Consider the following 27,061-nt stretch of genomic DNA (forward strand, 5'->3'; position numbering starts at 1 on the left):
CGATGGATAGATGACTGAAGAGTCACTGGGTACTTAAACAGAGATCGTGATGAGGTTTATTTTTACCTGTAAACATCACCTAAAGCACCTGTCAGTGCAACTAAAGCATCGAGTGTAAAAGTGGAAAGTGTTAATGAAAACAAGAAATGAAAGCTGTCTTTACACATATTGCCTACCCTCTCCCTTGAAAGAACAAAAATTTTGCACTTGCCAAGAAAGTTGCCTTGGACAACTAGGCACTCTGATTAAAACATGACATTGAAACATCAGTAAGACTTGATAGACTAAAGGCTGGGTGGGGGAATCACATGCCCACGAGTATGTTATGAACTCAAAAGGTACAGAACTAACACAGAATCTGTGCAACACCCAAAGCAACAGTTTTCCTTTCCGTATTATGAACTGATGGAATCAGAAAAGAAAAAAAAACCCACAAAACCAAAACCCCAGTCTGTAACAAAGGGGGAACATCTGCTGAAATGAAGAATTTCAAGTCAACAAGGGTGGATAACTTATACCAAAGAATCTGGAAGGAATTAACTGAAAAAAACCCTTTGCCAAACTAATAGTAATTTCGTATCACACAAAACAAGTGAACACAGATGACTGAACTACTGCCAAAAAATAAGGCCAGATATTCCAAAAAAGTGAAGAATTTGGTATGAGCAACTATGAACCACTTAAAATGTGAGAGCTCTCCCTCGTGAAATAATGGAACCATTATTGGAGATTCCTAATCAACTACAGAGGTGCCAACAAGTAAGTCAAGTCGGCCAGTGTAGCATCGTGGAAGAAAGGTATTGCCACAAAATACAACCTGGCTCACAGAGAAGGGAAATTAAAAAGGTGAACAAAAATAATTGTAAATAACATTTACAGTGAGAAAAGATTGATACAGCGGAAGAGAAGATGACAGCAGTCTAATACATTTGGTCTCCTTTTGAATCAAAAAATGGGGACACATCACAATTAAGAGAGGCCCTTCCTTCCATGACGCGTGCCCCTGGGACCAGCACAAACTCATCCACAGCATTCTCCCATTAAACAGTACTACTTAGTGTAGGATGAAGTCAAGTTACTGAAGGGGGGGGGGGGAATTACTTCAATTTCATGCAAATAAAGTTTTAAGTCATTTGAAGTATTAAAATACAATTAAAATGCTATTTTAGAACTCAATATAAAAAAAAAAAAATGACCACAGTTATTTTCAAACATTCTTGATAGTAGGTTTTTAAACCAGGGGCTTTGATCTGACAGCAAGAGAGTTGCTGAAAAAGAGTGGCAGAGAAAAGGAAAAGCGTGGCAGAAGACTGACAAGGAAGGCTTTCATCAGACTGCTTGAGAAAATAAGATCATAACCTCCTGTTTTATCTGCCCTGCCCCCCGCTCCCCTCCCCTCCCCCTTTCCTTGGTATTGAATGTTGTTCCAATCTGACACTTTAATCCTGAAATGAATTTTCCCCTTCCTGTTATGGGAAACGTTAAGCAGTAAGTGTCAGTAACTTGGAGTTCTGGCACTCTGGGGTCCAAGCGTGCGATGGACGCACGTTGCCTCAGAGGCCTCAATCCCGCGTACTGGATAGCGGGGAACAGTCTCTCCTCCTGGCTGCTGACCGACACCAAAGGCTGGCTTCGGTTTTCAGTCTCACAGCTTAAATTTATGCCTTGACGCTGAGTTACAAATGTAACGATGAAGTCAACTCTGAACATTATTTCAAGCTTGAAATGCAGAGTAGACACATGAATGCACTACAGCAATTGGAACTGGGAAGATGGTAAAATACAGCTGAAGATATGAGCTTGATGCTATATAAGGGCACCCAACTGTTCTTGTTGGGATAACTTTAACACAATGTTATGAATTATAGCAACACAACATTTCTGAAGAGTTGCTTAACCGAGTAAACTCTGAAGTCCTGTAGAAAGTAATCCAGGCCCACTACGCTTTCAGTACTACAAAGTTTACACAAGAGTGTTTAAAGATTAAAAATATTTTATTTACACTTTTCTTTATACACATTTTATACATTTTTTCAGTTTAAAACCCGAACAGAGCGCATATGCAAGTCTGAGCATACTGTATCCATAGCTAGGGAAAATTACCTTCTGCCAAAAAAAGACAAGAAAAAAGGCTTTAAAACAGTTAAAAAGAGGCAATTCTTAAATTATTCAGAGAAGTTTATAGCAGCCCTGGGGTAATCATTAGACAGTTAATCCAAATGTACATATGAGGTCATATATATATATATAATTTTCATTTTCTATAGGAAAAGTATTTCCAATTGCTAGACACAAACACAGCACAGTTTGAAAATAACTTTTCCTGTTAACTTATCAAATACTTATCAAATACATTCTTTTCAATACAAACAATCTGATACTGTACACTGGAATCAAGTGGGATACTATAGTGGAATTGCAATCTCCAGCATATAATAATTTATTTTAAAAAGATCTACAAAAATAACAATATATAGGGAAAAATATTTAAAATAAAAACATAGCTCACTCTTCGCTTCACCTGTTCCCAGAACTGACATAAAAGTTAGGTGGGTCCCACTGAGGTAATAAAAGCCCCCTAAGTATAGCTAACTTTGCAGTCCTACATAACACTGTATTTTCTAGACTTACAATAAGGTTTTCTACCAGAGCCATAAATAAAAACTACCATCTGCAAATAGAAGTGGTTTTCCCCTAGCTACCAACTTAATATTAATCCAAAGGTATTTGAAACTGATCTTTGAAAGTTATTTTTAAAAGACTATATAAACATTAATTGAAATTTGGGAAGTAAAAAAAAAAAAGTAGAGGGAAATCCAGGAAAGCTGTGCTCAAAACAAGTCAGTTTTGCTGCCACCTGCCACATACAACTGTTTTACGAAGTTTACCCACACAAAGGGAAATTTTAAAGTTAATCACCAACTTTCAAAAATAGAATACAGATGCAAAAGCAGTCATTAGAATTTAAGCAGCTTCAGATTGTTTTACAAACGTTAAAATCTCAAAACGTTAGCTACAGGACACCGGCAAGCTTTGTTTTCAATAGATTACACGTGCTTTCCAGTTATGTTCTTTCCCACTCTCCTTCAGTGAGCCCTGCCACATGTGATGGACCACGCTTATTCAAGTAACTTCACCAGCTATATTTTTATTAAAGGAAGGAGAGCAGGACGGATGTTTTCTTTGATGCCCCCAACCCTATAAACACTTAAGCACAGGTTTAATAACATTTGCGCTTTTATGTTTTAAGTACCTTGCAGTTTTCTGTTTTCTTTATATTGGACTGTTCACATATGTGAAGTACACATTTGAAGTGTTAAAAGAATGAGGGGCCCAATTCACTACTTTTTTTTTGTAAGGAAAAATATATTAAAAAGGCAAAATACCTCTACAAATGTGACTATTTCTAAAAAGACTTTGTCATATAAATGCTGACACAAGCTTGAAGTTTATTTTTAAAGAGCCGTTAGCGTCTCCCCATAATGCTTACCCTCCTTTTGCAAAAGAACGGACATAATGAGTTAAGTAGTGTTTTTCTTTTTAAACTGATTTGAATTTGTACCTGCTGAATTTTAACCTTTGCTTCCTGAGTGTCAAGCGAAGCTCCGTCCCTGATGCAAGTAGTTATCATGTTATCAGCATGAAAAAACACAGCACCTGGGTTTGTAAGGCAGGAGGTCCTCAAGAAAAAATGGCTGCAAATCTCAGAAACCAGAGAAATATTGAAGTCACAAACCCTTAGAGCTAGTTATACCAGGACTGCTCTCATACTGCAGAAAGTAGGGCATCCACACTTTTCAAAAGAAAGTAACATAAAAGCAGGTTGCCAGGTAGCTCATATGCTGCCACAAGCCCCTCTTGCTAGCAGCGCTTTCTGAAATAGCAGAGCCTTTGTAAAGTCAAGTACTGCCTTCCTCCAGCTGAATCAATGGGCAAAAAAATTTCAAAAGGTTTTGTTTGCCACCTAGTACCTCCCACTATGAAACCACTACCAACACTTTGTGGGGAAAAATGAGCTAAAAACAGATATAGCAGCATGCGGAATGGGAACTGGCAGCGTCCAACCCCTTTACAGGAGCACTATGCTTTTTGTCCATTCTGGCTCATTTGAAAACAAAATTTCCTCCTGGAGCTAGCTGCTAAATTAAGACATGAAGCTGATACATTTTTGCTATAAAAGTGGAAAAAACCCTAGACTGTAACTCACTATGTCCACCTTTTTAAGAAAAGGCAAGTACACTTGCTGTTTAAAAGCAGGTCGTGTTAAAATTTAAGATACGTGTGTGAGATTAGATTTGCTGGTATTCCATTATGGTTGGGGTGGGAATAGAAGAAGAAACCCCCCCAACTTAATAATCAAAGATCATAACTTACCTTTTCCTTGACAAATGAAAGGCATTTAAATGTTTTTAAAACCCATCTTAATCTGATCATAATGCTCAAAATTTTACAGTAATAGGCAATTCTTATTACCCAGCTTAGCTTTGTTTTTATTTGAACACTAAATTATCTGGAGCTAAATACTAAAAGCAAACACAAACAGAAACTTTCAATTAAAAAAAAAAGAAAATATCCCTCTGATATATAAAGTAACAAAAATAACTGTCTCAAAAGTTCCACTGCAATGGAAAAGAGAACGTAAGCTAATTTTATATTTCATGTTTGAAACAATGAAAGCATGGTAGAAATGTAAATTAACAAAACATTCTCTCATACCCCCACATGTTCTAAACCCAAGCAAATTCCAATCATTCCTAGTGCTCGAAAGGTTACAGCCAGCTTCTCAATGGAGACACGACTTCAGGGAAGCTGAAAACAACAGTTCAAGTTAGAATTTCACAGAATAATTACTATTATAATCCTGCACAAGATCTTTCAGAACTGGGCGCCTGAAGATAAATATAAACTTAAAAACAGAGCACCTAAAAATGATCTGGTTCTTCATGTTTCAAGTGTCAATACTCACCAATTACTTTACTGGCAGTTGCTTAGCGCACAGAACTTCAGAAGGTGCTTAAATGCAGACTCAGAAACAAAACTCGAGACACCCCCCTCCTGACCATTATTTTTAATAAAGTCTTGGCCATGTCTCTTTCCTACACCTGAACCACGGAAGACCAGACATCCAGAACCACGTCCATTCCCCAGACTGGCCCTAGATAAAAGTGAAGTACTCCGTACTATACGTAACATGCCCATGAAAGCCTACTCAAGCAGGATTAGTTTTTGCTGCCCCATAAACTTATTGAGAAATGAGCTGGTGACAAAAAGAATAAAAGCAATAAAAAAACCTTGTTTTTTTCTTGTGCCCCAATATTCCATGAACAGTAGAATCTTTTTACTTGCACACAGTCAGCACCTACTGGAGTCAGTTTATCTCTGCACCCATGCAGGGTAACGTACACACGTCTCAGTGAAACTGAGGTTTTAGTGTAAGCCACGCTGGCTTTAAGTTAAGCTATTAAGAAAGTAAATTAGATTTCTAATTCAGTAAACTGAATTTTGATCAAAAAAAAGAAAAAAGGACTTAAATTTAACCGCAAACTAGTCTGCATCAGAAGGCTGAGTATCAGTATTTGGTCCGGTCACTATTGGTGTAACTTATCGCTACAGATATGATGGCATACATTTCTGTTAAAACATACGGAAAGAAAAGACGCTATCAATAAATCATTTCTAATTAAAAACAAAAAAAAAGAAAAATAAAATCTGCCAACTTGCCATATAGCTCCAAATCCTCACATCTCAACCCAGAACATAATTACTACAGAAATATCAAAACACAAGTATGAGGAGTTTTACATGTCATTTTAACTTCTATCAATTATTTCAAACTTAGTTTAGGCAAGTAGGTGTTTTTTTTAACATAGGAAATTTAGGGTGATTTTTGTAAGTGCATTCTTTTGAACTCCCTGAGTACTGTACATTCCTTTTCTACAGTGATTTCTGACTGGAAGATGCTGAATGAAGTGGTTTTGCATTGCTGCATATGAAGTAAAGTCTATTGCTTAAAGTGAAACACAGCAGCATAAGGTTTTACAAAATATGCAGGTGCATGTTTCAGCATTTTGCCCCTACGCATCTGAACTAAGTGTGAGCCTTCATCTTCTCCAAATCTCTCCTTTAGATTCTATAAGTGACTAATTTCACATCATTAAAGATAATCAGAATGTAATTACTGTTATTATTTATGTCTTGGCAGATAATTCTTACCAATCTACAGTCAGTAATGTCTGCAAGTTAATACAATGGAGTTATTCAAAGCCCTCCTGGACGACACATCTTGATTCAGGCACTCCGAGGTCAGTAGCTATAGTTGTGTAGGTTTTTTTGTAAAAGAAACATAAACGGTACTAACCATCCAACCACCTAACTCCACATTTTCAAAACACAGTAGTTCTTAGCAGTTGATAATTAAAATAATAATAATAATAATAAAAAGATTATACCACTTCAATACGAGTACAAAGTATTGTACTTGAAGTATGAGTACAAGCAAAGTACTGAGAATAAACTGTAGTATATCCAGTTCTGAAAATACCTGTGGATTGAAGCAGTACTGAGCATTTGCTTATTGACATTTTCCATTTTCATAAAAAAGAAAACTGGGCAGCACATTCAAACATAAAAGAAACTCAGGTAAGATGTGTTTACTTTTTAAAAAATAATTTATAAAATAACAAATTATCAACAGTTCATTATATAGCATTGATATAAAGAGTTTAAAGTTACTGAATCCATCAGTATATACTAAAGATAAGATACTTCGATACCAAACGAGGCCTCCAGTTACTTAAGAACTTCGAATTATTTAGCTCATTAAAGGACAGTACTATATCTTAAACTCAACAGATATGGCTGAATCTGTGCACTAGTTAAAATATAATATTGTAACTGCACATAAAAAGACCTATTTATATATAGTTTTTACAGTGTATGCAGGTGTGTGTATATATTTTTTACTCACCGACAAACACAATGCAGACAATAGAAGGCAGCATAGAAATAGTGTTTTGAATATGAAAATGTTTTGTCTTCAATTTAATAGAAAATGTGTAATCTGCATTTTGGCAGACTTACTGGTACTACTATACAAAACCAGGAAAAAGGTCATGCAAAGAGGTTAAGATTATTCTTCAACGTATACAAGGGAAAACAAAAACACCTAGTAGATTTGAGAATACTTCGCAATTAATGGGAAAAGCACCCAAAAGACAACATAAAATACAGGAATGGTTTAGTTTTGTTATTTTATACCTGGTTGTACCCTAGTACAGATGATGAGTTTTACTTTGATGCTCAATAAAAAATGAAAACAAAGTCTTTCTTCTCTTCCTTCCACAAATATTTTGTTAAACTCAACTGATTTGAGAATAGTGCTATAATGGCCATTAAAAAAAAACAAAAAAAAAAAGAAAAGAAGAAAGTATTATGGACATAAAATGTTACCAAAAAAATAAGCACACTCAAAAATATATTTTTCTTTCCCCTACTTACAATTATGTTTATTAAAAAAAAAACCAAAGCTTTTACAATATCAGACCAACTATTGGCTTTTCTAATAAATTTGGTATGTACACTCCCTGTACATCCTGTTCCTCTTAAGCATTTAGCAGTTGTTCTTATACACAAGGAAATGTCTCTGAAGGAATTCAACTGGTTTGTATTTTTTGACAAATTAGGTATAGCTTTTTGTATTTCATTGGGTTGTTCATTCTGTTTCAGCTGCAACGTCTAACATGCTCCAAAACATATTCAGGAAAGTGCAAGCTGCAGACTTGTAAGCCATCCAGCTTGCACGGCATTCTTGGATATTCATCTTCTTTCCATTTGTTTTCCTCTGGATCAAAGGTGAGAATTGAATCACTGTAATGACCATTGTAACAAAGGCCTCCAAGAACCATTATCTGTTTGTCCAGAACAGCTACACCATGACCACTCCTACCAATTGGCATAGAAGCCAATATAGTCCATTGATCAGTATCTGGGTCATAAACCTCTGTAGAAGGACATCCTTGAGATTCAAAGGAGGCCCTCAGGATCACACAGACACCACCAAAGACATAAAGCTTACCATTATAAGAAATCATTTTGTGAAAGCATCTTGCATAATTCATTTTGCATTTGTTCTCCCAACAGTTAGTGACCACTTGAGTTCTCCTTGTTCGCTGCTCTACTGTCCCTTCTTTACTGGGATCAAACACACACACTTGCTTAGAAGTTGAAGATGATGTAATTCCACCAGTGATATACAACTTGTTACCAAGCACAGTCCCTTCATGTCCGTATTTATTGACTGGATAAGGATCCACAAATTCCCATTTATCTTCAGTGATATCATACCGTTCAGTTGAGTAAAACGTTTCATCCCTGGTCCTCCCAGCCACTGCATAAACATACCTCCCAATAACTCCAACAGCAAACTCAGAACGTGGAACAGACATGTCTGCCATTCGCAACCAAGTGTTCTGTCTTGGGTCATATCTAAACACTTTGGATGAAGCATGAAACTCACCATCTGGCCCCAGTTCTTCCCCACCTAATAGGAACACAAAGTTATTCACAATGGCAAGGCAGTCTGGTCGTAAAGGTACTTGAGGACCCTCTAGTTCCCACCAGACCCTCGGTTTGTGCAAGAGAAGAATTTTACTGTTTACCATACTGTGTCCTATCATTCCTCTAAATACTGCAGTCTGGGGTTTGGCAGAACGAATTTTGTTCGATTTCATTTCCATCAAAGGCTGCTGGTGAACGCTATGAAAGTAATTCATGGCTTGGTCAACCTCATGTCGCAGCTGCCGGGAGTATCGATAAAACTCTGATGTTTTTACCTACGAATACATTTAAAAGATATTAAAATTCTGACCAAGAGAAACAATCCAGAAAACCTACATGACTATGTGTCATTAGAAGATTATTTTACTTAGTTTCATTCAGGCAATCTTGAAAGCAATTGCATTTGTGCATGGAGGCTTAAGCTAATGTACTGTTATCCAAAGTCCAGAAGGCAATTTAGTGATTAACGGCAGTGACTAACATTTTCAGCAGAATACTCACAAGTAGAATTTAAGCCGGAATTAGGCACAGCTGAAATCCCCAAGTCTAAAAATCATTATTCCTTCTCCCCAAAAAAGCCTCTGTTCATCTTCTGCTTAATCCTTGAAGCGCCTAAATTAAAAATGCACTATTTTCCTGGTTTTGAAAAACATTCTACACACCCATTCTGTGTTTACCAAGGTCTACCCTAGTCTTAATTTCTGCTGAATTCTCACAACCAAGCCCAAGCAGGTATTCCCAAATGCTAGGCCCTGCTCACAGGGCTATTTAATTGGGGTGGGGTGGGAAAGGAAGGTACCCAAACCCCTTCCTTCAGAACAGATTGCACTAACCACTCGTCATGATGGTTACCTTATGGTTTCCCCTCTGTGACTCTCCACATGTTAACAAACGTCTTTAACACAAGAGGAGAACATCTCAACCTATAATCCTTTGGTTGTGCATTTATTTGGTAAATGGTGGAGGTAGGTTTGAACTTCCAATTCCCAGGTGAGAGTTACAACCTTTGAATTACCACACAGAAGTGCTCCTTCTCAGTGCCATCTCAATTTGAAAAGAGCTATCCCTGCTCAGTTTTATTGGAGTGGGGGGAAGATTGTAAGAATTTACCTTTCCAGGATCCTTCCTACTATCTAAGGCAATTTAAGTTCCTGAGACTGGTCCTGAGACAATTCCAAAACACATCCCTGTCTTGAACATTTTAACTAATCTAGCTCCAGGCAGCCCTCAGGTCACCGTGTGATTCTCTTCAAAGAGGCTTCACTCTTCCTGTACAGTCTGGTCTAATGCAGCATTCTGAACTACACATCTAAACCAAATGAAAACCCACTAGATATTGCCAAATCCACAAATCCTCTATAAGATTTGATCCTAAGTCCCAGTTTCTTTCACATAAGACTGGATTGCTTTCAAACACTCCAAATACCTTTAGTTCCCCCTAGCTCCAAAAAGGGAAGCAATGCTCTGAAAAAATGTGAGGCCACTCTGAAATTTCAAAGCGACCACAAGATAACACCAGAAGCTACTATTTTTCAGTATCTGTTCCCCCACCTCCTCCTATTCCCAGTCCCAAGGGACAAAAGCCTGTACCACCACTTACCTAAGGGGTGGTGGTATGAGTTTTCATATATATGAAAAGCAATTTGGAAATGAATGTTCTTTATACCTTGTGAATAAAGTAGTTGCTTATTCCATAAACATGTACTATTAAAATTTTGTTAGCTTTCTGTTAATAGTTTCTCTTCCTTGCATAGTAATTAAGACATTCTGCTGTCAGATAAAGCCTGTACCACCACTTACCTAAGGGGTGGTGGTATGAGTTTTCATATATATGAAAAGCAATTTGGAAATGAATGTTCTTTATACCTTGTGAATAAAGTAGTTGCTTATTCCATAAACATGTACTATTAAAATTTTGTTAGCTTTCTGTTAATAGTTTCTCTTCCTTGCATAGTAATTAAGACATTCTGCTGTCAGATAAACATTTTAAAAAAAATCTTTTGAACTGTTATTATTGGACATGATTTGCACAGATTTTGAGATTGTTTTATACACCAGATTTAAAAAAAAACCTGAATACTAACCTACCATTGTAAAGCACTGTATAGCTCAAGAGTTATAGTGATTTGATGGTTTTATTTACACTTTTTCTTTCCCCCGCTTTATTTTGACAAGTTCAACTTATCTTTGCTTGGAAAAAGAGGATGGTCACATACAGATTACATATATTATTCTCGAGGCAACATCCAACTGCTTTCTACCATTTTTACCAAGGGTGATTATGGAGCAAAAAGGTTTACTTAGGCATAGTGCTTGTAAAACACCCACAGTAAGCCCAACTCTTCTGGAAAATAACAGATCTATTTTCTTATTGCAAATAAATAATATATCATACAAAACACAGGAGATCTGCTCATATGGCATTTGTTGGAATAAACCATATACCTTGCCTGACTGAAAAGATTGAACATAAATTCCAGAAAATATGCTGGGGGAGGGTTGGCGGGGAGAACCACAGCACAGAAAAATGGAAAAATATAGAAAGCCTTAAAGGTTACAAAAAATGAAACAGGAAGTTAAAGTAACAAAGAATCATGGGTGGGTTACTTTATCCTTAAAAGTAACTTTCAAATTCTAAAACAGCACGACTATTTCATGCATTCCCAAACTGGAGCTATCATTTTTGGAATTAAACAAAAAGATAAACGATTTTTGTTACCTATATGCATTTCAAGTTTTCTTGGATGATTATGGAAGACAACAGGATCAACACGCTTACAACATGAAGCATGCCAGCAGAGCCTGGCAGAGATGAAATATGTTTTTTCTTTCCCCCTCAACAGTTACAACTCTGTCTTTAGATCTAGAAATTGAAATGCCAGCCAGAAACCGGAATTAAAATAAGCCTCACATATCCTCACCACTCTACTCCTTCACATAGCCTAAATCTCACCCCCATGAGAGCATGCAAAAGGAAACAAGGAATATCTAATTCCAGAGAGAGAATCTCAAGACCAGGGAATCAATCTATTAGCAGTTTACTACTACTTATCTTGACAAAGGCACTAACATCAAAGCAAAGCCTCAATCTCTTACCTTAAACTAGAAAGACATTGAGAAGCAAATGCAACTACCAGTTCTAAACAACTCTTTCAGACTGAAGTTCATGGGGAAGCTATCTACAAGCACAATCTTGAAGAGACGAACATGAAAATATATAAGCACTAGCAATGCTTACAATATTCAGGAAAAAAAAATACCACAAAACAAAACAGAGTGACAGGCTATCTAAATTCTGGTAAGAAAAGGCAGTTGGAGGCTTCCTATACTTTGCTGTTGAGGAAAAATATCAGTGTTTCTAGCCTTCCACCATTCACCAGCACAACCTCTGCCACACAAGAGCGGTACCTCTCCTGAGGCTCAAATGATGGTCTAAGATTAATGTTAGGAAATGCCTATATGAAAGTACAGACTGCTCACGCTTGCTTGATGCAAATGAAGACAAAGCAAATGTAGGTCAGTTTGCCCACTTTCACATTCACACACTGTCTGCATGAAATCTTCCAGAATTATTTGAAAGTCCTATTCAGCCCATAGTAAGGAAAACCTTCCAAAAACCTACACTTCTGAATAATTTTACAATACTTTTAATTACTTGTGTCTACAATCGAAAAAGAGAAGCATGAAAATTTAGGTATTTAGGTATTAAAACACAACTGTAAGTCATACATATAATTTTAGTTTTAGTAGATTAAAGAACATGGCTTTCAGCAAGCCTTTTGTGGGAATTGCTGTCTGATACCCAAAATACGCTGAAGGAAATCCCTCAGCATTCAAAAGTAGGCTTCTGCCATTACCTGTAAGTAGCAACAAGTAGTTGATCAACAAATATCTAAGTGCTCACCAATAGAGCGATTTTCCTGTTAAGTTCAAATGGAGAAGCTCTAGAAGGAACATGCCCCTAATTACCAATATACTCAATTAGAGAGAACGCTCACAAGCTTCTGCAAAACATCCAAAACAGATGGAAATGTACACTAACCGTGATGAACCTTGAAGTTAAACAAATGTGCATTCTTAAGAGTACATCATGAACTCTGAATTGACAAAAAAATATAAATGCTTCATAGGATTTTCAAAGTTTAAAGAAAGACTATTCCGTTATCTTGCTGAAGGGTCTCAAAGAAAGTTTAAGTCGGACTTCCTTACCAACCCCAGTCTTATTATAAAAAAGGAATTTAATCCGGGTGCTAAAGCTTTGCTCATGTGATTTTTTACATTCTTTCCAGTTCTTTCTCTTCAGTTTTCTGGACAAAACCTTCTTACAGAGGTTCAGCTGGGACACAGCGCTAACGTAAGAGCTCCCCGAAGAACTCTAATGAGAACTTCTCATTGCATCATCTACCAGTTACAGTGGTTCACAGTTGGACTTTTAGCTACACAACAGGGAACAGCATAAACAAAATCAAATGTGTCATTCCATAAAAAAAGAAGATGAGGAAAATAATTAAAAACATCCACCTCTATACTTACCCCCCAGGTAGTCAATACTAAAAACATCAAGACTTCACCAAAATCACCACCATCCCTCCAGCCATAGTAAATTGGAGCTTGAATGCATTTTCTTGTCTTCATTTTGGAACAGTGAAGCATTCAGTAAAAACTGCTGGCTTTCCAAATTAATGCAGCTATTAATCATTGCCTATTTTTCTGCTGTATTGCAATGCATGCTTTTCTAGTTGCAGCAGCTATGCAAGTTTCGGAATTTTCCATCTATATTCTATGAAAAAGTAAAGCCAAAAATGTAAGCCATTAGTTTCTAATTTGAAAAGCAATCCCCACAAAGGACCAGATGTATCCCATGTTATGTTCATCATCTTTCCCCCCTTAAAACAATTAAGCAAATTAATAAGCTGCAGGAAGAGCAATGAAATGCAAGGTAAATAATCTGTAACACAAGTTTCTCTTCCCCTCCCCCCCATACAACCATTTACAGCTATTGCTCTATTTGTATTTTGTTACTTGGGCTTTCAAAACCATAAAGAAAGGCTACTTTTGAAGTGCCTAAACTAAACATCTATTATTTATACACCTGGTAACTAAATCTTAACATGTTATTATATGGGGTAGATATTAGCTTGGTTCCTTCTGTAGAACTGGTAAAAAAAAACACAGAAAAAATCTGAATGGCTTATAATGTGACCATCATCTCTAGCCATGTAAGCAGAGAACTATTTCAAAGGTTATAAAATTGTGCTTACTGAAGTTTTCTAAAACTGCCAATTCTGAATGTGTAAGTGATGCAACTCAAACTCAATCACTAGGAATACAGAAGCTATGCTACACCTTTTCAATGAATAATGATGGTGTCTGTATCAGACTTCTAGTGAGCAAATTCTTCCTTTTACTTGCAAAAAAATTTATATTTTACTAGAGATTAAGCTGAATCAAGACTAAAGATCCATCAATCCCACTAACTACTATCCTTATTATTTTCACATCTACTTATCTCTGGCCATATTCTAAGCACAATTGTAAGCCTGTCAACAAACATTATCAAAATGTTAACACACTTACTCCAAATCAAAATTCAGTCAAATAGAAAAAGTCACACGTATGTCTCTAAAACAGCAGCAACCAAAATTACTTTGCAACCAAACATCAGTATACATAGCATTGGACAAGCTGCTATGCTTAACTTTACTTTCCCTTTTTCTATCATGGGTCATTACTTAGTTACATCCCATGGCCAGTACAAAAACTGGTCAGTACCAGTATAGGGCTTCGAAGGGCTATTTTGCAAGTGCTACTGTTTTTCAGCCTAACCATAGAACGACAAGATGACATCGCCTCTGTGCAGCAAGGGCAATGGCCTCAAACTGAGTATTTTGCTGTTCCTTTTTAGAAACTGGCAAGAGAAATTATCACAATCAAGCTGGAATCTAACTCAAATCTAATCTCTCAAACCAGAATGGAGCCAACAATCTATATGCCAGAATTGAGATGCTCAGCATGTAATAAATACTGCTAGCAAATCTATCCAAGTCAGCAATAACCTTCAGACATAAAAATATCAAGCACCTATTTAAGATAAGAGGGGCTCACTAACCTCATCCACTAGACACTTCTTATTCTAAGCTTCAGCATACAAAGTTGTAGAAGTATATACATATGAATTAATAGACATGGAAGTAAATGAGAGAAAAAAAAAGAGAAATTAAACACATTTATCAAAGGTAACGACACAAAACTACAATGACATCTTCTCAAAAGTTACTATTTTCTAGGCACAGGAAAGCACATACTCAAAGATAATGTGCTATTCATCCTACCCGTAAAGCAGAAGCTGATGCATCTAGTGATCAGTAAGTTTCTGATTTAAGCTGAGAATTTATAAATCAGCATGGGCTAGTCATAACAAACCCTACAGACTGGACAGCAAAAAAACCCTTTTGATTTTAAGGACAGAGGTTTTGAAACAACATTTCAATTTGAGTAGTACATAGAAACTAAATGGAGCTTAAACAGTATATGAAGGGAAATCATGACATGGTTGCCTCCAATAACACAAAGATGAACTCAATGATGTAGGAGAAATGGCCTCTAACTTTTATTTCCAACCTTTCTCAAAACTTACAGAGCCATGGATACATTTCAAATAAAGAAAAGTGTAACATGGATAGTGGAACTTGTGCTTCTCCCCATACACTTTGCCTTTATTTTCTAACTATTCCCCAAATCCTTACTTCATTTATCTTTCCATTTTCCCTCATATATCTACATCTATTTTAAGGGCTGAGAACAAAAGGAGTATCTATTCATACTTCAGAAGCAGTTCTTCCAGGACAGTTTAGAGTAAGCAAACAGGCTGCAGCTTCACTCCAAATGCACATCAGCCTCAAGGTATAAATCTACAGTCACTCATCAATTCCTTTTAAAAAGGACAAGCCATCCCACTCAGATTGTAAATCTCTTCAAAAAAATGATGTAAGAAATAGAATGGCTTCAGAAGCTAGAAGTATCCTTACTGTGACTTGCAAAGTTAAGTTATGTAAGTTATTTATATACTACAATGACAGGCACCTTAGAAACACGTACTAGAGAGATTACGTAAGAGTACATATGACAAGCCAGCCAGCGTATAGCGAATACAGAGCTCGCTGAACTGTAAGAGTCAACCTCAGATTGTATTTGGTACATTCTTGCAGGCGTTTAGTATGTGCTGGCTTCAGGAGAAGGGTGAATTCTGTTTGTGGATCTTCAAAAGAAGCAGTTTTACCAATATTTCCCCCCTTCTACAAACAGAAGAGTTCTCCTCAGGTTACCTCCAGAATGGTTAACAGACATGCTCTTTTATTTAAAGAAAAAAAAAAAGTGTGGTCTATATTTTGATGTTAGCTCCAACTGCAGTTGTCCTTTGTCACTTGCCATGTTGGATTATTCAATGCTCTCTAGCCAGGGCAAAACACAAATACATCCCTAGCTGCAGCAACAAATGACATACTTATTTAGCTGTGCTTCCCTCTGCTGAGTTGTCCCACTCCAGAATCTGCACTGGCCTCTCTCTGTTCCCACATAAAATTAATGGAAAGGGTATTCACAGATAAAGCTTTTACATGTGGATATATAAACTGGGATGCTGAAAATGACTTCTCTCTTTAAGTTGTACCTATCTGGCCATTTGGTAGCTGTCAGGATAAAACATGAGAAGCACTGTATGCAGGGTTTATACCACTGATACCAAAACCAGCTCCAGAAGTTATACCTACATGTAATGCTGAAGACCAACATATACTTTTCACTTGCACTCACAGAAATTTAGCTGAAGACAGCTTGATGCTTGACCTTGTATCCCAAAAACTCAAAGAGCTGAAGCAGACTCTTTCAGACGAGCCTTACCCTATTAGATTGACCTTAAGAATACTCTGTGAATCCTACCAGTTTTCCTACTGAAGGGCTTAAATGATGTAATAATAAGGTAAAAGCGTTATTAAAAACAAGATGCTACACAGGATCTTGCAGAGTTCAGCTCTTACTAGTTGGAAATATTTTAACCCAATATAAACATTACATTACTGTTCTAAAATACATTTAGGTATTTATTTTGTTTATGTCTATAGGCTAATATAGGATCATAAACATATTTTATGCATTATTACTTCCTCTACTCAATTCACACACACGCAAAAAAAATCCAAAATATAAAAACTCACTAGTCTCTGAAGTAATTAATAGCTTTTATAATTTAAAATACAAATAAGCGTAAGCATTACTGCTTAAACGACCCAGTAGCCCTTAGAACCACCAAGAACAATACAACCTTATCTGTATATTCACTAGATACCAAAGTAAAAATATATAGGAAATTAATTTGTAAGAAGCCCAACAAAAACACAGGGTCTTAAATCCTATTAATTCACTAAGAGGTGAAAAATACACAAGTTAAAGTTGTATCTTATCACACAAAATTAACATTGTTAAAACAAAACAGCACAGTTTAAGTAATTCCTAACCTGAATAACCTTACTGTTACTAGCCTGTGAGAGAGCTGCTTACAAAGTTTTGTAATTCTCTACTGTTGACAAATACTCAGAGATTCTCAGGAACTAGAAAACAACATTTTTTGGCTATTCTTCAACCGAACAGTAGAAAAAGCAAGTTCTCTTTTAACCTCTTAATACATACAATGGTCAGCTGAATTTTAGATCACCTGTTACAAAGATTCCTCTGATTTTTAAATTAAATTATTACATTTCACACCGTCAGTAAGTTGTGATTGTATTATGTGCCTTGTGTAGAATCAAATGTATGCGTAACTTTGCAGGATCAGGGCTTACTTCCAACTGCTGTGTAACAGCACAAGCACTGGAGATGCAATAACAACAAAAACACCCTGAAGATTTAACAGCAGATGCTAGTTTTCATTTGTAAATAAAAGAATCTGTACTTAAAACACGTAAAATCTACAATCACTATGTTTTGATTATATTGATAACAATTATCATGACATATGCCCTACATACTGTATGCAGCTCTAAAAATCTCTGGAAAGCAGGAAGCAACTTGTGGAAAACAGTAATAACAACTGAAATAAAACTTGATACAAGTGACCTTATTTTAAAATGTCCTTGCCATATGAAGTCACTTAAAAACATGTATTGTAAACCTACCTGTTCTCCAGCCACTGTACATACTATTGTCTAATAATCAGATGACAATACTCCTAGATGTTTGTCTTCTACGGGTTTATTAGAAAAATAAATGCTATCTTTTTGTTCCTCCTAATAGGTTTGGGAATCTTACCTATTTAATGGCATGCTGCCCTAGCTAAATGATGAATCCTGTCTATTGCTTTTCAAATGCACCAACCTTCTCAAAAACACTGGATGGTGTCATCAAACAAAACCTGATGTTCTGAATGATGGTGTCCGTATGCCTCCAGCGTCTTCTATCATGGCGCAGCCAGGCCTGAACAGCTTCATACAGCTCTATCTCTGGAAACCTGCTCAGATGATCATTATCCAAGTAAGACATGAGCTTCTCAAAGCTCAAATATGAAAGGAAGTCAGGTCTGGACATGAGTGGCACAAAATTCTCTAGCAGAAAGGAGTCCAATTTTTCCCTGACTCCTTCGATGTTTACACCAAAATCATCCAGAAGTCTCATAATTTCTGCACAGTTTTCTAAGCAGATTTTAGCTAAGAGAAAAGAGCAGCAAAATTTTACCACCTCTATAAGCTGGACATACATGGCAGCCTGAAGGATTTCATGAACAGTGTTCATACTCAGTTCAATAGTTCCATAGTACATGAATTGGAGGACATGACTGAAGCCTGTAGCTGTCAGACCTTTCAAATGGATTTTGTCCTGATCTCGTTCTCGCATATCAGCTGTGAACATAATCCTGAAGTAATCACTCTGGGTGGCAAGCAGTGCTTTATGGGCCTGAAATTGGTGGTCTTCAATGACAAGTGTGACATCAAGAAGCAATCCCTCCTCATACAGTGCTCTGAATCCAGCAGAGACACTGGTGTCATGGATGGAGGAGCTAAACCCTTCCACGTCCCCTGCCATGAATCACCTGGGGGGAAGAAAAAATAAATAAATAAAAATAAAAATAATTGTTATTTCTAATAACATACCACAAGCCCTTACTGACCAGAGAAATCCTAATTGAGATTGCTTTCGTTAAGACTTCACCATCCTTTTTGCTTTCTCGTCAGCTGAAAAATCAACTTAAGAAACAACTTAAAACACAAACTTTAAATATTCCTCCCCCCAAAATATTCTCATTTTAAAGAAAGGGTAATGAACAAGAATAACTATGCGATACTGCCAGAATGATTCCTCAACTCCAAGCTACTTGGTGGTCAGATAATGAATACGCAATGCTAAAAAGGTTGTCACGGTTTTCTTCCTCTCCCCCCCTCAATCCTTCTAAAGAATTCATCTCAGGGGAGCAATAAAATACCCACTCTTGAATATCAAAGGTTTCAGAAAGGAAGCAAAACTTCCTTAACTTCAGAAACAAGCTCCAGTAGATCTGTACAAGGTATAACCTAAACAAAATTTTAGTCTCTTTAAAAATATATGTCAATTTCCTCAAAAGTTATTTCTAGGAAACTGAACATTTTCAGAGATGCTACTTAAGTTTGTGTGTTTCACTACTCCTGTAACAACATAGTCCCTTTTTCCCCCCTGTTTCTTACTATAGGGATTAATTAGGCGATGAGATTTATAAAGTGCAAATACTAAGGCAATAGGAAGCACTGGTAAGATTAGGTCACAATAAATAATATTCTGTATACTGGGTTTAGTGAAGCTTAATTGCTCATTAAGCAGTTGAACATTGGCAGATGCAGTGTTACTTACGTGCAAGCCACAGTCAAACTGTAAATAAGCCAAAAAGAAATTAAAGACTAGCAGGATCCTACCCTGTTAAAGTTAAGGAAGATAAATATTCAATAAAAATCTATATCAAAAACTATTCAAAATTCAGGAATTTCTCAAAATCTTGCTCAACTTACTTGGGTTTCGGTAGGATGAAGTTGCACAAGGTAGCTTGAACCAATCTAACAATTTATCACTAGTCAAAGGGCAACAGTGCAACGCCATTCTCTCTCTCGGTCCTCATTCTGGGGTCTGAGCTCCTGCTGCCTACTTTGAGCGATTTCTGGGGCTCACTGGACTGCTCTAGAAAGCCAATTCAACTCATAAGCCTGACAGAAAACTAAACCGAGGCTGGGGGGAACAAAACAACCACCACCACTCCCCAGCACACACAAAACCTCAAAACCAGAGAGCTTTCTGCTAATCAGTGAGCTGACTTCTGACTTGACACAGCAGGGGGTATGGCACAAGAACCAAGCCGTCGCAGAGGGCAGGACATCACACATGAGCAGGAACAGGGAAGAGTAACATCTTCCCTTTTTGGCATTAATCAGTTACTAGAACTGGTTCAACCATTTTTGTTGCACTTTATCCCACCTTAAATTACACTGCAACATTCACTCAGTTATTTGTGCATTTAACTCTGAATTTCCTGTAACAATTAAAGTTAATAATGTTTTGGTACTGGTAACCTACACCAAAAGCTAAATAACACCAACATCAACACATTTAAAAACCTGATAATTTTCAAAGTTATAGAACTTTACAGCAAGCAGTATATGGACACAGAAGCAACTCTAGGTTGGCCCAAGTTTCACAACTTCAGACAGCAGTTATCAGATTACTCCCAATTCCTCAAGCACCACATCCTGACTGCTGCCATTTTAACTGGAATGTATTTTATTAGACTCCATCAACAGATAATCATCTCCTCTCCTTAATTCATCAGCACACATCCTGGAAAACAAAACCGGAGGTACTCTTTGTCTATGCAAAACTAAAATGGTGAGTGGGTGTTTGTAGCCACACCTCAGCACCGCTCCCACCCTGCTGAAGCCTGCTGACAGGTTCTGTGCACAATAGAGTTAATGCCGGGAGCGTTCATGAAAATTAAGGCCTTATGACAAAATTCAAATTCCTGAAAGTAAGAGCAGCAGCAAGAGAACAAAGCTGACAATCCAATCACTTTCTCACCAGTATCCATGATAGCACACTCCCCTCAATGTCACTGAAGACAGAGAGAAAATGCAAACTGCTCTGGAGCTTCATATTGCGAGTCCCTTATTCCTGAACACAGCACATGCCTACCAGAACGAAAAATTACCATCAAATATTTTTCTTAGCTGTTCCTAATTCCTGCATAAAAGCAGACAAGGAAAGAATTGCTTTACTAACTCTTAGCACCTCAAGAGGAAGCATAAAGCCTGACTTTTCAGGATTTTGCTTTCTAATTGGATTTCTGATATCAAATAAAAGGTAAACACTAATATTAGCTTTTTTTCTTTCACTAGAGCACTTGTTACACCTCCTCCGCCCTGCCCCCAGTTCTCTGATGTTTAATAATAGTTGAGGTCATACTTCAGTCTTTCCTGTTTAAGAGATTTAATGGTCGCTTGCCTTTAAATGGGCCACCCGTTTTCATAAAATATACAGCAACTTGAAACAACTATGTCTCAATTTTGTTTGAAATCGGCCAAGAGGTTCAAAGGTTACTAGGATTCTCAGACAGTACAACTGTGTAAGTTACATTTCTTTAGGAGACCAACTGAGACATATTGCTCAGATTCAACTCCAAGATCAATGGAAAAGACTGGACAGGACACTTGGAATTTACAAATATGAGACATGAACAGAATAACACAACAATATATTCAGGGGGGGAAAAAAAGTCAGAAATGAAGCAACATTCCCCAGGTGACTGAAGCAACATATATTAATCTGAAAATAATGGGATCTCTCATCACACATGTTCATGCAGGTGGCAATCTCACAGAAGGGGTTTCCTCAAAACAGTACATACATTACTGCATATGTGAGCAACATAGAAGAACCATACCAGTAAGCTCTGAACACATACTAGGGTCTTTCCCCTTAACTTGAGAAAGATAATTACATTATCGGCACTCTGCAAATAAAAGGAGAGAAATTAACTTTTACATCGGACAGCTTTAAAAGGCCTCTTTCAAAGAAACAAAAAGGAAAAGTTGGCAAGTGAAGATAAGCAGAGACAAATGGTAGAGGGTAAATGCACCAAATCCAGAGGACCACCTCCAGTGTTCCTTTTAAGGATCAAAACAAATAAATAATACACAAAAACCAAAAACCAGCATCAGAGAGTCCTGGGCAACCGGCTCTCGGTGGTCCTGCTGAGCAGGGTGGTGGACCAGGTGACCTCCAGAGGTCCCTTCCAACCTCAACCAGTCTGTGATTCTGTGATCAAGTTGCTTTTACATAGAGACCACACTGAATTTTTTTTTTTTTTGCAACTATCCTTTTAATTCTGTTTAAACAGCAATTAAGACACACACAAAAAAAATCAGATATGAGCTACTGCACTTCAAATTTTAAATCTATCAAAAAATAAGGTGTTAGGAATCACCAAAATACATTAACTGCCCCTTCCCCCCCGCATTTAGGGAACACCTTTTAGGGTTCTAATTCTCACATCTCCCCTAAAACTGGCTATTCTGTAAAAATATATTAAAACTACAAGTCAGCTGCAAAACTCTACAATGGTAACAAACTGGTCAACACTCCGAAATTATTATTTCAGAATGTTTTAAAAATGTGGGGGTTTAAGTCACATAATCCTTTTTTTCACATCCCTGCTTATATTATTTTTAGTAAATCTACAGTTTTCAATCTCAAAACATTTTTCCTCCCAAACATCAGACAGCATTTAATGGATTATTTAAGTAGAGACAAAACCAGTAAGACTTCTCCATAACACCATCTAAGGAAGCTTCAGAATTCTATGAGTGAAAAGCGAAAGACTACTTGTCTTCCTGCATTAAATAAAAGGAGTAACTACCCTTTTTTGGCATAAAGCCAAACACAGTATCAGCAGACATATTTTTCTTTACAACACCAAAATGCATTGGCCAGTGCAAATACACAAGGGGGTTAAAATAGCACAGAGACTGGGAAACTAGATAGTTAAATGCATATTATGATCAACTGGTAAAAATCTTTATTTCTACAGCTAATATCCCCAGTCAAAAGCAAATAGCAATGTGGTAGTTCAAATATTAAAAGAGCAATACAAAATACTCTCAAATGAAGCCATTTTTCTAAAGAATAGCTATGCCATTCCTCCCACACACAGACTTGCAATCTTAGATGTAATTCTATGCACTATTCAAATGCTGCAGCTTATTTCCCAGAGGACAGTAACAAAATGATTTTTTTTTCATATTTTCAATAAAAATGCAAAATTCGGAGTTAGATTTTCTTCACCCATGCAAATCACAACAGTACACTTAATCCTAAGGAAGACACGTAGCCTACAGTGGTCTATAAGAAAACTGGAACAAAAAATTCCACTGTATAAACAATAAAGGGAAAAAAAAAACACCACTAAGTTGACGTTCTGCATTGTTCTGCGCATACTAGAGCTGATCAGTATAATGCAGCACAGGAAGTAAGATTCTCTGCTGAAAAGCCAAAAGAGAAATACGCTTAACCTTATTAGCTTCTCCTGACATCTCTTCCTCTTTTAGCACATAATGCATCACAGAGTCTACTCTGCCATGACTGTAAAAGCACTTACTTGGAACACTGATTTCTCATCTTTATTCCGCAGCTGTAACAAAAGTCTGAAAACCCTGTTCCAGACTGCTTTTTCTGGCTAAACAAGGAGAACCTTCTTTGCTCAGGGTATCTGAGGCTCTTAGTAACAAGCAGAAGAAATGGAGTCTAAACACACAGGCTATTGAGAAGGAAGTTATGGAATACCCACTTCTGGCTCATGCCCCGCTTGATTTAAAAATCTATCCAACAGCAGTACTTCCTGCAAAAGTGCCCTTTAAATGAGTCTGTTTATGTAATATGTAAGCTTATATGCACTTTCTAGGAATAGAAACATATTGTTCGAGGAAAGTATTGACAATACCAACTCTAGCACACCAGCTGAAAGGCAGATTTCTGCTTTCCTTTACTGCAGTTCCTCAATAACTCATTTGAGATGCTGAGACAGAACTAGCAAGTTCCTTTGTTTACAGATTATGAAGTACTTGTTCGTTCTACCTACCTCATAGAAATGCTGAGAAAGCACCTATGTGAACACAGCTGAACAACAAATTTTCACGTAATAAAACACTGTATCTATGAGTTACACGAAAAGATATTTCACCAGACATACAGAACCATACTTTGGTTACACAAAGCACTAAAACAGAGCTTAAAATCCAATAATCTGTTCCATTCCTTTCAGCCATCAAATGCATGCATTTAAATGCAAATTTTAAAGCCATTACATATGCTTTATTTAGTGAAGTGCATAGCAAAGACTGCTTTGAGCAGAATTCTTTGACCCTAATTTTGTTAAAACAAACACTTTCCTGCACAAATAGGACGTTTCTCCATAGTCAAATGTCATACACATGTATGAAAACACAATACACACAGGCATTTGCACATACAAGCAGAACATTCACAACTGCACATATTCATCACTAAAAATTGGGCCTTTGAACGCTATGTACTGCAATGAGTGAGAATGCAAGGAGTGTATAAATATACATTTACACAGTATAAATAATTTATGACCCAAATTAAACCTCTGTTTACATGGTTTGACACTAAAACCATTAAACCTTGTCTGAACCACCGCTTTTCATCATAATTCCCCACTAACAGCAACAGAAGGAATGAGGTAAAAGTGAGATACATCAATAACCAGTGGGCATCAAAACTTTCCATTGCTGCAACAATTGCAAAGGTAGGAAACAAAGAAACACATCAAGTTCGTATGTGTTTTATCTACAATCCTTTATAATCAACATGCTAAGTTTGGGAAACAATTTATCTTAAACACATTGGTAGGTTCACACTAAAGACTTCACCCAATCTGTGGTGAGGATTCCGAAAACACTGGATTACTTTAGAAGTGAGGAGTTAGGAGCTTACCGGTCGCTGCCAGTCAGAGGAACCAGACTGCCAGAACTCCAGAAATTAAAACTTGGGTACTCCTGAAAACCGTCCACGCTGCATGAAGAATTTCTTAGGGGCACGCATCTGACCATGACAGCTCCTCTTACAATCTCTACCCATGTTGCTCTCTCTGAGCAATTTGCATCAGTTCATAACCACAGTGGCACTTTTAGAACACATCAGTTGTCTCTGAGGTCATTATGGTTATTCTAGAAGCATTATCAGAACTAGTCACAACCAAACATACTAAAACTCAGTATGGATTGTGTCTCAGCTCAGTACAGTTATACGTCACTCTGTAAGTATGCTAGAACCCTGCTGAGTAGTCTTTAGCTATCTTCATAGAGTACAGTACTAGGAGAGAGTGTTTTGTTCTGTTTTCTTTTTGAGAAACCTCTAGCTCAAGCAGATGTGTTGGTGCTCTCATATGCACGTATTCATAATGGATAGCTTTCTCGGCTCATCTTACTCTGTTCTTAAAAACTTATACTATAACCTGATTCAGTCTTTCTGCACAGAAGGATCCAAATGTTACAAGCACACACACACAAAAGATCAGAACCATTCTGTTTTAAAATACTGCTTAAGAGTAGTTTTCACATACGTTGTTTTAGATTAATACTAATCGATTATATGCAGAAACTTCCCATTTTACAACACTAGCCACCAGAGAATAAGATATGGTCCCCAGCTCAGCCCTTAAATCAAGCTTTAGGATGACTATCAAAAGGATTCTGGTGAAAGTATCTGCTTGACAAACATTTTAAGACTGCCAGACATACACATCAGCTGTAGTTACTTGACCAGTTTAACTTCACCCAACTGAATCTAAACTCAGCTTCTGTCTTGTGAATTAACATCAATGAGATATACATTAGTTTCTCATTGTACTAGTCCATTATGCAGATGACATAACTGCACTTCACAGACATTAAGATAGTTTAAACCACTCGGCTAAAAGATCATTGCATCACTACCTGTAGAAAAACATGCTCCTGAACGTAGAGCAAGCTCAGCTCAATGCTCTTCCAATTACATTTACTGATACCGGAACAGGTGCCCAGTATAAAATATTTCTAATATATCTGTAAGAATGAGAATTGTCTTTAACTAGAAAAACTTGTATCACTAATACTTAAAAGTTAAATGATGGTCGTGTTGAAAACTACAGATTTGCCACTGCTCTCAAAGTGGACAGGACTGCTCTATCCCGAGTGCCAACATTTCTTGTGGCTTCTATAATGATTAATTTTTCCAAATGAAAGAAAAAAATTATTAATAAAAGTTGATTTTCTCATTGTGAAGATATTTATCAAGAAAAATCAAGATGTATTTTATACAGAAAAGTAGCAAGTGAAGTATTTCTTAGTAGCAAGAATCTAATCCTACTTTTTGATATCAAAGTGTTTGGATTCTTGTCACATAAATTTTTAGCATAATAAAAAGGTAATGAGCTACAAGTAGTATTTAAACTATATTAGTAAAAATAATTTTAATCTGAATTAAGACAGTTGAACTACCCCTTACAATTGTCTTTTTGTTATTATCTGTATATTTATTGCTAACTTATTTGATACTTTTAGCATCTTCTGAGAAAATTAATGAGATTGTGCCTTTTGTTCAAGACACACAGCTTTTGACCTCATTGCCAAATGTCAACCTCATTTGTCAGAAAGACAGAAATCACAAACATATTACATTTCCACAAATTTCCCCCAAATTGGCAGCTAGATAAATGAAAAAGATCCGGTGTGTCCGGTGTGAGCTCAACAGTTATCTGTTCTGCTTTGCTCGCTGAAAGGCAAATTGACACCTGTAGATCCAAACCAGCCACAGGGTATAATTAAGGAAAGTGAAAGATGAGTGACAGTGGGAAAGTATCGGACATGTGGTAGAAATTAAACACATTGGCTAGGTGTTGGAAGGAAAAAGACAGAAAGGATGTTGGTGCATGGTGGTGTGCTGAGGGGATCTGAGCGTGAACTGGGGCAATGGTGGTGAAAAAGCTGGGTTATTATCTTAGGGACGGCCATACACAACAAAGAAGTCAACAGGAAGCCAGACTTCAGTAGTTCTGCCCTTTTATCCAGTAACAGCTTTATGGTTCCCCTATTCTTCTTCTAAAGGAGAAGAAAGAAAACCCACCCAAAAAAACAAACAACAAAAACCCCAAGAACTTCGAATTTTTAAGCGACGTTGAAGCATTTACCGAATAGGTCAAAGCTCAGTACCGCTCGTGAGCGGAAGTCTACCCGTTCCGCTCACAGATACTTTTTCCTCCCCCGACGTCGCTGATCGCGAAATAGCCATTTTCGGGGTAGGAACTCAGATGACCTACTTCAGCTTGTCTGCTTGACGCGTTTAGCACCACTCCGCTGGGAGCGAACGCTCGCAGGCCGAGCTCCCCGGCGAACGCGGCAGGCGGGCTCGGAGTTAGAGACGTGCCGCCGCAGGGGCGCCCGGC

General features: G+C 37.2%; 1 protein-coding gene across 1 annotated transcript; it reads right to left on the reverse strand.

Annotated features, from left to right (window-relative positions):
• Window positions 1-7,666: 7,666 nt before the first annotated feature.
• On the reverse strand, window positions 7,667-18,637 carry KLHL15 (kelch like family member 15). The gene is made up of 2 exons (XM_009276917.2): window positions 17,926-18,637; window positions 7,667-8,831 (listed from the first exon to the last, which is right to left on the reverse strand). Exons 1-2 carry the CDS (start codon window positions 18,628-18,630, stop codon window positions 7,722-7,724), a joined length of 1,815 nt encoding a protein of 604 aa, XP_009275192.1. The 5' UTR covers window positions 18,631-18,637; the 3' UTR covers window positions 7,667-7,721.
• Between the last annotated feature and the right edge of the window lie 8,424 nt (window positions 18,638-27,061).

The sequence above is a fragment of the Aptenodytes forsteri genome, unplaced genomic scaffold (genome assembly GCF_000699145.1).
Source record: "Aptenodytes forsteri isolate BGI_AS27 unplaced genomic scaffold, ASM69914v1 Scaffold273, whole genome shotgun sequence".
Lineage (NCBI taxonomy): Eukaryota > Metazoa > Chordata > Aves > Sphenisciformes > Spheniscidae > Aptenodytes > Aptenodytes forsteri.

Bases quoted from the DNA above. Each gene is read 5' to 3' on its own strand.
- KLHL15 (XM_009276917.2), bottom strand. From the start codon at position 18,630: ATGGCAGGGGACGTGGAAGGGTTTAGCTCCTCCATCCATGACACCAGT. The intron at 8,832-17,925 runs GTTGGTGCATTT...ATGTATTCGTAG, and splicing joins CATCCAGTGTTTTTGAGAAG to GTAAAAACATCAGAGTTTTA.